The sequence below is a fragment of the Rhinolophus ferrumequinum genome, chromosome 23 (genome assembly GCF_004115265.2).
Source record: "Rhinolophus ferrumequinum isolate MPI-CBG mRhiFer1 chromosome 23, mRhiFer1_v1.p, whole genome shotgun sequence".
NCBI lineage: Eukaryota > Metazoa > Chordata > Mammalia > Chiroptera > Rhinolophidae > Rhinolophus > Rhinolophus ferrumequinum.
In genome coordinates, this window is record NC_046306.1 from 19,017,845 (window position 1) to 19,029,934 (window position 12,090).

A 12,090-nucleotide genomic window follows, 5' to 3' on the forward strand; every position below is an offset into this window, starting at 1 on the left:
AAGAACATTAGGCTTCAGTGATTACAATCAACAAGTATAAATCACAAGTTTTAGGGTAATTATCTAAAGCAGGGGGTAGGAGCTGAAAAACTGGGAAAAAGGAAACTTGACGGAGAAGGAAACTTAAAATCTCTATAGGAAAGAAAACTTAGAAGTTTTTCAGTTGCGGGGCTACTTGCTTGGCCCATGTCACAGTGTTAAAGAGAAAACCATAGGTCCCAAGTGAGTGGCATCACTCCTGCTAAAAGCCCAGGATTCTAAACCTGTATTTAATACCTGATCTATTGCAGTTTCAAACTCTCTCAGAAACAATCTTGGTCAACTAATCTGGAATTTTCTGGTTAATACCAAGGTAATCTGTATTAATCATCCCTCATAGAAAGAGGCAATCTGCATGATAAAAATCCTTCCTTTGGGTTCCCTCCCCGTCAAGGTGTCCCACCCAATAATGATTCTTTTTTATTTTACTTTTTTTGCTAATTTAATGCATATTTGGTTTTACTAGGGGTCAGAGACAGGGCGGGGGCATTCAGGGGTTGGCTGCCATGGTCTCCTCGATCCAGTCCAGGAAGGACATAAGTTTGGTGAAGATGCCGGGCTTATTGGGTCGGGCACACGGGGTGTATCCCCAAGATGTGATTCCCTGAAGCACACCATCACAGATCAGCGGGCCCCCTGAGTCACCCGTACAGGTGTCCTTGCCACCCTGCAATATCCAGCACACAGCATGACGTCTGTCACCTCGGTGTGGGCTTTGGCACACACATCGTTGGGCAGGAGCTTGAGGTCCACACACTGGAGCTCATGTGGGTACTCATATACAAATGGATCTACTTTGATGTTGCCCCAGCTGGAGGCATAGCAGGTGCTCCCCAGTGGGGGTTCCTGGGTGGGAAGGTCCAGGACCTTCACAGTATCTGTTATCTGGGCGGGCTCTGCCAGGTGGAGCAGCATGATGTCGTAGGTGTAGTCTTCTTCTGGATAGGTGGTGTGGTTCTTCAGGAGGCTCAAGTTAAACTGAGGGTGTGGGAAGCTCTTACTGACCTGGACGAACTGTGCTGTGTCTTCATTCTCAAACAGGTTGTGGCGACCCAGCCAGAGCTGGTAATTACTGGGGAGAGAGAGGGATCAAGGGAATGAGGAAAGAGGAGGGGAAAGGAAGAAGGGGCAGGGCAGCATGGGGGCGGGTCCCAAAGGAGAGAAAGAGAAACAAGGACAAAACTGAGCGCGAAAGGTTTAGAATCATGGAGAAATAGAGACAGTGAGAAAGCAAAAGAATGACAGTGGGAAAGGCAGATCCAGAAACAAAGAGAAAGGCGGTGAAAAAACAGCTTAAAAAGATACAGGAAATGAGAAAGGCAGAGGGTAGAACAGAGAGATAGAGGGAGCAAAAAGGAGGCAGGATGAGGAGAAGAAAAGACAGATAGTGAGAAACAGACAAATGGAAGAAGCAGAAGTGAAAGAGCAGAGTAAGGGAGGAGAATGAGAAATAGACAAAGAGGGAAAGGGATGGAAGAAGTAAAGAGAGAGAATGAGAAACAAGCAGAGGGAAAAAAGGCTAGGGGGTGACAGAGAGAGAAAACTAGTAATTCTTTTTTAACTAGCACCCTTGTCTCATCCTTCTTCCTATAAAATCTTCCATTTTGTACAATCCCAGGGGCACCCTTCTACGTGCTAGATGGGTTGCTACCTGATTCATGACTTGCTTAATAAAGGCAATTAGCTCTCTTCTTTTTTTCGTTTGAATTGTTTTTTAATAGCAGTATCGACTTGCGAGGTGCATCTCTTTCTGTTGAGGTTGGTAATTGAAGATTCTTCCTACTGAAGTCTGTAATTCACGTTGTGTGGTAGTGCCTGATGCCTGCCCCCCCACTCCATTTTAAATGAGGTTTCCCTTTATTAATTGTCACAAGATTAACTAAATTATGAACTTTTGGGAAAGGGATTTAGTCTTGTGCATTTTGGTGTTATTTAAATTTGGGGGTCATTAAGCTTAATGTGTAATTCTGGGGGAAACAATCAATTTCTTATGTTGCACCCAAGAAAGGAGGCGGTGTAGCTGGCAGTTGTAACGGAGGACTGGGAATTAGGAGGCTTGAGTCTTGGATTCTAGTTCTTAAGTTACTGTGTTCATTCACCAAAAACTTATTAACCCCCTTCCCGGGGCTAAGCGTGTGCTAGGTGCCATGTGACAGCTCTGGGCTGAAGTAAAAGGATCCCTACAGGGGTTCTTAAGTGCTTCATAAGGATGTGACTCCGCAGAAAGGAGGAGGAGGCTGGCCAGACCGCAGCACTCAACACCCTTCCCTCTGGATAGTTCTAGTTTAAGGTTAACTCTCCCAGGAGATGCTTTTTATTTTATTTAACTTTTATTTATTTAAGTGTGTTTTCCCAGGATCTATCAGCTCAAAGTCAAGTAGTTATTTCAATCTAATTGTGGAGGGCGCAGCTCACAGTGGGCCATAATGGGGAATCCAACACGGCAACATAGCTGTTCAGAGCACCCGCGCTCTAACTAACTGAGCTAACCAGCCACCCCCGCGATTCTTTAGCAAGAAAAACTACATCTAAGATGGCGCCGCAGGCCCCTCCGGCCGCAGCCACCATCTTGGTAGTTCCCGCGGTGAGCGAGCACAACGCACCTACGCGGCCCGGGGCCCTCAGTGCGCCTGCGCGCCCGCAAAGTCTCCCCCGCCCCCCTCGCCGCTGCTGTTGCAGCCGAAGCCTGCGCGGCTGCTGCACTGACGGCCGGTACCCCAGCCTCAGGTGAGTGAGCGCCTCATCCCGGCCCGCTGGGGAGGCGCGGCGCTGCCTGCGGGGGCGTCGCTCCCCTTGCCTTTTCCTGCCCCGCTTCGTCTCCGCTGCGCTGTGGGGGCCCCGGGCTCCTACGACTAGCCTCCTCCCGGTGCTCCCGGCGCCCTCTGCCCTCCCGGCTCGCGGGACCAGGGTCAGCCCGGCCTCCCTCGGCCGCTCCCAGAGCCCAGGCGGTGGGGCCCTGCGACGAACCCCCAGGCGGCAGCGTGCGGGCGGCAGCGGCCGAGCCTAGAGGCGCCCCAAACCCACGGTTGCAGAGACCCCACCTCAGGCGCGACCCCCTTTCTCGCTCCTGCTCTGTGGGAGGCGGGGCTCAGTGTGCCTCCATGTCGGGCACCCATCTATCTCCCAGTCCCAGGGCGGCGCGGAGGATGGGTGGTGAGCTTGCTTTGTATCCGAGCGGCCTGGGTGCAGCAAATTGTATCCTCTGGCGGGACCCCACGGCGATCCTGCGAGGGAGGGGCCTCTTCACCCTGCGTGATAGACGAGGACACCGAGGCCGAGAGTGGTGAATTACCTGCCCAAGGTCACGCAGCTGGCAAGAGGCGGGGTTGGTCCTTGCCCCAGGGTCTTGGGCTCTCAGGCCAGTACAGTTTGATTTTAATCTTGTACCTTTCAAAATATTTGAAATGCACTTGCTATGGAGTTGCTTCTTCAACGTCGCAAAAGACTGCAAAAACAGTATTTTCTTGTTGGAGTACAATTGAAGTGTTGCTGTAATAATAAGTAGTAGGAACGTTATTAATAAGAGCTAACGTTCATCCAACGTTTGCTGTGTGCCAGGGATCTTGCTAAACAATTAAGATTATCTCACTTAATAGTCTCAGCATTTCCCTATCCAGTGCATCCCCCTTCCTTTTCATGCACCCTTTTCTTCTGCAGAGCTGGCCTCTCTCTCACAGGTAGACTAGGAGCCTCATGGCTTAGGAGGCGGAAGCTCTTACTGGCAGAACAGGGGTAAACCTTAGATGCCTGTGTCCATATTTTCCCCCTAGCCTGGTCCCCAGAGGATATAATTAGCCTTCCTTTAGTGGCTGCTACAAGAGCAAGTTGGGCTGACTGGATGTGGAGGTGACAGAGCAAATTGTCGAGTGCTTACCTCATTCTGGGGCTTTCTGGTTCTCTTGTATCGCTGGGCTTGAACATTTTAATATTTAAGACAAAGTAAAAGGAGAAAGAGCATTGACGGAGGTGCTACATCTAAGAAGCCTCCATGATTTAAAGTCCCAAAAGTACAGCTGTAAAAATAGGTGAATATTTCCTCTCCAACATAACGAGCTCAAACTTTTTTTCTTCCTTAGCAAATCCTTCTTACGCACTTAAAAGCTTCACTAACTCACCCCTTCTCTGTGAAGTCTTCCTTGCTTGATTTTCCCAATTAGAATTACACACACACACACACACACACACACACACACACGTGTATTTGCAGCCCCAAGTGCTTGGCTTATAGTAAGTAGGCCCTTGGTAAAAACTGAATTTCCGCTACTCCTTTTCATTACTCATAAGAGTGATGTTTTCTTGCTGCCCTTCTGTTCTTCCTTCTTGCCCTTCAATTTCTCTTTGCTGTCCCTCCTTTATTTTATGTTTTCCAGTTTTATTAAGAAATAATTGACATACATCACTATAAATTTAAGGCATACAGCCTTATGGTTTGATTTATGTATATTGTGAAATGATTACCACACTAGATTCAGCTAACATCCATCTTCTCATATGTAGATACTAGAAAAAGAAAAAGAATAAAGGAAAACAGTTTTTTCTCCTGTGATGTCCCTCCCTTTAGATTCAACTTCTGGTCATCAAGGACCGCTCAGAGGTATCCCATCCATCCTGTTGTTTCTGAAAATTTGCAAATAAAGGTCCTGTACCAAGAAGCCTATTTATCCCCAACAGTGGAGTTAATATATGCCACTAAGTACACGGAGCAGTTTTTATTTGCATGTTACAGTAAGGTAGCCTGAGGTTTATGTACTTGTAGTCTATCCCTAAATGCAGGTTAGATTTATTTTCACATTCTTGGCCTTACGTGGCTGACTGCCCCTGATGCTATCAGGGGCATCACAATTTTTTTTTACCAGAAATCATTTCATAGTATTTATAGTAATAAATATTCAGAAGGGCCCTTTGGGAGGCAGCAAGATCTGTGCATAGGTTCTCTATGTAAATAAAACTTTTTAAAGAGTTCTTCCAATAATTTTCTGCAAATATATTGAGCTGTTATGTGGAAGGCATGGTGCTGGGTATGGTGGAAAATTCACCATTCACTAAAACATGGTTCCTGTTGATAGAGCTTACTAGCTAACTGGGAAACAGCATATCTAACTGTAACTCAGGTCTAAAAATTGCCATGATAGCTTTATAAACAAAGCAATATGAGAGAATAATGGAACGAGATAGTCCAACATGGGACATTTCATAAAATCTTACACTATTCAAGCTGAAAGGAAGCATCAAGTCATTGAGTTCAACCTTCTCACTTTTACAGCCCTCATCCTAAGAAGAGAACTTATCCAAGATCACAGAACTGGGGCTACAACTTGAAATCCAGACTTTTTATCCATCAAAGGTTTATCAGTATTTTAGTGAATTCATCCATAAAGACATTAAGCAGCAACTCTTTTAAAATGCCATTTGTGTGCTTAGAACAGGGTTGAGAAAGAGAACAAAAATATGATTCATGTCTCAAGGAGTTTATGATCTATTGGGGAATGGTACTTTTCTCTGACATTGAAGACAGTGTGTACCTAACTGTTAAATCCTGTGGTAGAGGGACTAGGCATGGTATAGGAGTTGGGAGGGGACCAAGACAGATCAATCAGTAGGAGCTGTGGTAGTGAGGGCGCTTTGGGAAGGACTTATTTCTGGGCTTTGACAGATTGGTAGGGTCAGAATTAATCCAAAGCATTTTGAGGTAGGGTGGTAAAACTGAAGGAAGATAACAATGCTTGATGTGCTTAAGGGACAGGAAAAAACACTTGCTTGACCAGGATGATTTGACTGGATTCGAGAGCAGTGGTTCTGAACCTTGGATACACATCAGGATCTCCAGAATGTCTGCGTCAGTAGGTCTGGAGTGGCTCCCGAGAACTTGTGTTTCTAAAGTTCCCTGATGACGCTGATGCTCCTAATCCAGGGACAACACTGAGAATCACTGAATTAGAAGCTTGAGAAACTGGTGTCAGAAGCTATCAAAGAACTGGTTCCAAAAAGCGTGTGTGTGCGCGCGCGCGCGTGCACGCGCTCCTGTGGGCATGTTATACACCAGGAAAGTTCTGGAAAGATACATTCCAAACTGTAGTACTAGGAACTTCTGGAAGTGGGATGTAGGGTGTTGGAGAATTCACTTTTTACTTTATACCTTTCTATATTCTTTTTGCATTGTGCACATAATTGCTTTTGTATTTTAAAAAAGTGAGTCCTTTTTGAAGATATGTACTGTACTAAAATATTTATGGATTAAAAAAGAGCTCGCTAAAGTAATCTGGTGTCATACACCCAATATTGTTAGAGTGTCTCCTGTATGCAGATGCTGCTAGGATCTGGAAATGAAAAGCCTTTGCTGAAGTTTTAGTTTCGTGATTGAGACAGGCAGATAACAGCTCTACTGAGTTTCATGAGCTTCAGAAGAGCAAGGACGAGGGTCTAGCTCTGTGTACAGCAGGTAATAGGCACTTGGTAAATGATGAATGAATGAATGAATAAATGAATGAGCAAATCCAGGCAAGAAGTGAGGACAGTCAGAGGGCAAATGAGAGATTCTGGAGGAAAAATTGACAAGCCTACATAGGGATGCTGAAAGGAAGGGGTATGGCAAGGACTTTCAGGTCCAAAGATTGATAATATTTTGTGTTTGTTGTAGAATTGGATGTCAGGTTATCTATTCTGAAAGACCTTCTTAAAACCTCCCAACCCCCCTTTTTTTGAGACCGCTTGGAAATAACACACAAAAACTTAACCTAGATTGAGTATGAGTACTTACCAGGTTTCAGGGCTTTCTTTGGTAAAGGAAATTTTTTTTCTTTAATCACAGTGCTAGTTTTATTGTGTTTATACCATGTTTCCCCGAAAATAAGACCTAGCCGGACAGTCAGTTCTAATGCGTCTTTCAAAGACGCATTAGAACTGACTGTCCGGCTAGGTCTTATTTTCGGGGAAACACGGTAATATTTACCTGCAATGTGGCCATTAAATATTTACTGTGTGAAATTAACTGAGTTGCATGGAAGATGTTTTAAATACCATACAAAAATGGGTTGTATGGTACAGTCTACTCAAAATTCTGTCATGTGTCTCACAGTGCCTCACAAAATTTGACATATTTTCAGTCCTAAATAAATATCCCTTGTTGATGGCTGAATGGGGTATACTTTGGAGGAAATACGGCTTTCTTGCTTTCTGAGTTGAATTCTATATAGACATTATTTACATTACCAAACAGGCTGTGCACTATTAAACTTGTTTGCTATTAAAGAACGTATGATATGGAGTGGGCGTTCTCCCCAACTTTTGGTGTGGAGGTGCTCTGTTTTATCTTCCCAAGAGATTTAATATAGGAAATGAAAATTAATTTCTCAAGTAGAGGGGTGGCTTCCCCCAGGCTTTTGTTATATTTATTAGACTATAATCTCTTCACCACCTAAAAATGGCCACAGTCTACAGTTTGGGATTTTCAATTGATCAAGTAAAAATTTCTGCTACAACCACTCTTCACACTTGATTTTATTACTTATTAAGATTTTTTTTATCTATTTGAAGATAATGCTCTTTCAAGTTTAAAGGCAATAGCCATTATTTTGGGGGAACAGGGAGAGTGATGGCCTAAAAACTCAAACATAATAAATCAGGGTAAGGAAAATTGGATGTAGCTTGGAAAAACAGTGTGAAGTTGCTTCCTATTTGTAATGATGACATAAGAAGTCTTGTCAGCTTTTCCTTTAATGGGTAATTGTCTTGTGGTAATTGTTCCAGAAATACCATTTGCTTTCAAAATAGACACAGTTTATTAAAAATGACAGTTTTATCCTTATAATGCTTCTACATTTTTAAGCATGAACTTTGAACTTACGGATAAAAATTGAAAGCTTTTTAAAAGTGACATTTTAGTTCTAAAGCTATTTTATGTGAATCAGTAATGCTGTACTTACCAGAGAGAAGAGAGGAATCAGGTTATATGTCTATTTCTTTCTACAGTTGAGAAAGCTCTGGGGATGTGGCCCCCCCTGCTATTCTTCAACTTTGAAGATGTTGCTTCTTTTAAACCTTTGTGTTGGAACATGAGTTTAACCAGGGTGTTGACTAAAATGTCACTTTGGATAGTTAGGCAGTTCACAGGGTTGCTTTTCAAATACCACCCAGATAGGTACAGTTCTCTCCTATTAATTAAAGTAATAATGCTAGTACCTAATCATACCTAACTTTGTATTAGTAATACCTAAACTTTATATGATGCTCTTCAGTTTCAAAATTCTTTGTTCAATAAGAGCCTGGTAAACTCCAGTAGCCAAACCTGAGAAAATAAGGAGAAGAATTAATGATCAGTTGGCATCAAGTGGGAACAGTTGTTTGTAGAGGCCTGCCCAAATTGTAGATACAGGCTGCTCAGATTTAAATCCTTACTCTGCCATTTACTAGCTGTGTGACCTTTGGCGTATTACAAAACCGCTCCAAGTGTCAGTTTCTTTATCTGTAAAATAGGGTTTACAGTACCTATTTTACAAGTGTGTGGAAAAATGAAATAATGAAAAAAGTGCTTGTCATGGTATCTGCCATAGAATAACTGCTCAATAAATACAGCTAGTATGAGTCTTAAGTACTGCATCTTAGGAATCTGGTTGGTTCTTTACGAGGCTGTGTTGGAGAACACATTGTTTTCAGGGGTTCTGCCTTACAGCTGACGGGAACCCGGAGCCCAGCCCAAGAGCACATGCCACGGCCTTGCCAGCAGTAGCTTTCCTCGTGTCCTGAGCTGCATCCTTCAGAAGTGGAAGGCAGAGGGAAGTGCTTCTGCTTCCAGAGTTACTGCCGTATGACCCCCATGTTACAACGTCAGCTGCTGGGTGGGTGTCTGGGATGAAGGAGAAGGCCCCTAGGTGGGCGCGTTGCTGTGTCCTAGTGGTTATCTGTTCCAGTACCCTGGGGTGAATAGAATAAACACACAGCACAGATTCAGACTCCCAGTTTATGCAAACCTCCCCATGTACTTGCTGCTGCCAGAATCCAAGAATGACACAGTGGAAAGGTGGGCCTGTTGTAAAGAGTGCTGCCCTTTTCAGGAAAACACAAGGGGTGTGGATGGCCCTTATCCAGGGCGGAGGACCAGAGGAGTGTCTGTTGTTCAAATGAGGGTCTGTGAGCATGCCTTAGCAGCTGCCTTTGATCCCTTGCCCCCCATCTTTGCTTATGGGATAGATTCTGTTGAGAGTATTTCTTCTGGTGAACAGGAACCCAGGCTTTCCTTTATGTAGTACAAAAACTCATTGAGCTGTATGTTAAAAAATCATTGTTTCTTCCATGGAGCTGGGTGGTTTGACTTGTTTATCAGGCCTTCTGCGGAGTCTCCTGAGACCCTTTCCTAAGGGCCCCCAGGAGACAGCTATGAAACCAACATCCATTACCCTTGATGCTTGTGGGATGTTTAAGTCAATAGTTTTATGATTCGATTAATTCAGGCTTTAACCCTGGAAAACTTGACAGCCAAGTCATCAGGTAATTGTGCTTCTTACAGACTGAAGTATGGAATTTAGCCCACTACCCTGAGAGCTCTTTCAGAGCCTGGAATAGGAAGGAGTTCAGATGCTGTCCGAGTCCTTCACCTGACTGGCTGTGTGCATTTAGGCAAATCACTGCAATTTCTCGGCCTCTTTTCTCATCTGAGGCTGAGGGCATGACTGTAGACCAGTGCTTCTCAGTCCTGGCTGCACAGAAGAATTGCCTGTGGAGTTTCAAAACCAATTCCAGGGCCCTGCCCTAGCCCGAGGCAGCTGGATCTTTAGGGTTGGGGCCTTGGCGTTGCTGCTCTTCAGAGCTCCCCAGGTCTTTCTAACGCGTGGCTAAGATAACTGACCACTGGATAAGATGGCCGTGTTTTAAACAACTGTGTCATTCTGCTCAGGAGTCCTCCGTGGCTGTCTACGCAGAAAGTCCAATTCCTGTGCCCTGTGTTCTGACCAGCCTTGCCTTCTTTCCCAGCTGCGTTGTTCTCAGTGTCTCCTGCATGTCCTCACCCGAAATGCCCTCTCTCCCCTTCCAGCTATCCAAAACGTGTTCCTATTCAAGGCCCACCATTCTTACCTCTGGGAAACTCCTGGCCGTGCTCCTTAATTGTGTCTCCCACCTCTGCGCTGGCTCCAAGCTTCGTTTAGCTCTGACTAAAGACAACGAACACTAGATGCAGTGTAAGATGTGCTACTCAAGCAACATCCTGTCCTCTTGGGGAGATGGGACACACGGCAGTGCCACTGGTTTGACTTACACTATTACATATCTGTGTGATATCTTGTATGGTTGGCTACCTCGTTACGTATGTATAGCTTGTAAGTATTAGTTGACAGATAGCTATCTCCAACCTGACTTCAATAAGCATTTTTAGCCTTATCTCCTATTTCTAACAGGGACCTACGCCTCTTGCCAAACTGGATCATTTTCCAACAGACCTGTGCTTTCTCATCTGTGTTTAAGTTATTCTCTTTCTGCAATTCCTTCTTTTAGTCTTCTGTCATCCTTACCTGCAGGAATTGTGTCTATTCTTCATGGTCCGGTTCAAGTATTACCTCCTCCATTAATCTTTTTCTCTGCACCCACAGCTGCATTAACTGTCCTTTGCCCTAAACCTCCCTAACCCTTAGAGTAGTGGTTCTTAACTGGGGGTGATTTTGCCCCCCAGAGGACATTTGGCAGTATCTGGAGACATATTTGTTTGTAACAACTGTTGGAGGAGGGTGTTACTGTCAAATTTAGCGGGTAGAGGCCAGGGATGCTTCTAAACATTCTATGCACAGAACAGACCCCACAACAAAAAATTATCTGGCCTAAAATGTTCGTGGTGCTGAGGTTGAGAGACTGCTTTAGAGTTCGTTGAATTCATAGGCTCATGTTTATACTGCTTTGAACTGTAGCGATTTGTCTATAGACTTAATCTCCCATACTCAATTGAATTAATGGGTGAAGGCAAATCCCAGTCCCAAATCTCAGTTTTCTTGTTATTAACTTGATAATCCTAGAGCCTGTGGCTTGATCCTAACTATTCAGTGTAATTTGGGACCAGAGATAAATAGGTCCTCCGCGTGAGGTGGGTGCGATGAGGCCGTGTGCTGAATGTCTCCTTTTACCTACAAGTGTTCATCTGTGATCACGTGAGCGGCATTGTGATACAGGACACAGAGCGAGCGTTGGGATCAGGAGAAAACTGGGTTTCGGTTTCAGCTATTGCCTTTATTAGTTGTGTTGTTTGGGTCAATCCATTTCACCTCTTTAAGCCTCAGTTTCCTCATCTCTGAGGGATGACAGTGCCCCGGTGTTTTAGCTCACAGTGCTGTCAGGATCATCCAATAAGATGCTAGATGTAAAGGTGCTTTGTAAATTGTAAAGTGCTATAAGAATGACTCACTCAGCCAGTGGTTTAGAGGTAAAAAGAGGATGTGCGTTAGCTTGCTGTAGGAGCACCACTGGACTTTCTGGCCAGTCCCCTAGCTACATCCTGCAGCTTTTCACCTAGAGCTGTTTCAGCACCAGCGTCAGCCAGCCCTGTCCAGCTCATTCGCCTCAGGATGCCTTCTTTGTTTGCTGCCTTCATTCTGTTTAGCTTGTCTCTCTGCAGTCTTGCCAAAACCCAAAGTGATTGACTTTGCCTCTAGAATACAAACGAGTGGCCTGGCATCAGTACATCCTGGCAAAGCCTGTGAAGGCCAGACAAATTACCTTGGTCATGGGGGAAAGCTACAAAACAAAACAGCGGGCAGGTTAGAAAGCCAGTAGTGTGTATAGTCCCTTCTTGTCTTTTTCAAAGTAACAAAGCAATGTTTCTAAGCTCTAGAACTCTCAGTGAGCTTTCAGCTACAAGCCTGTGACCCTCATGTCCCTGGGGACAGGACAGCTGCACCCCCCAACACACACTGATTTGCTGAGTGACCTTCCGTAGTCTGACCCTCATCAGGTTGGTAACTTAGTGACCTCTTAGGATTGTAGTAAGAATCAAATGGGGGATGACCCTTGCCCTGGGGAAGAATGTAAAATTTAAAATACTACATTTAGAGGGAATTTCTGGGTCATAGAATG

At 44.6% G+C, this 12,090-nt stretch overlaps 2 protein-coding genes across 3 annotated transcripts in view; one reads left to right on the top strand and one right to left on the bottom strand.

The window, feature by feature from the left end:
• Nucleotides 1-529: 529 nt before the first annotated feature.
• Nucleotides 530-2,489, bottom strand: LOC117016273 (kallikrein-1-like). Its single transcript, XM_033095475.1, is given in 3 exon segments — nt 530-711; nt 714-1,111; nt 2,455-2,489. Coding segments are annotated over 3 exon segments (615 nt in total).
• A 121-nt stretch (nt 2,490-2,610) lies between these two features.
• Nucleotides 2,611-12,090, top strand: part of NDRG3 (NDRG family member 3) — a 69,213-nt gene continuing 59,733 nt past the window's right edge. For both annotated transcript variants that reach the window (XM_033094805.1, XM_033094806.1), the window contains exon 1: nt 2,611-2,766. The gene's annotated coding sequence lies outside the window, so the exon portion shown is untranslated. The remainder of the gene's footprint in view (nt 2,767-12,090) is intronic.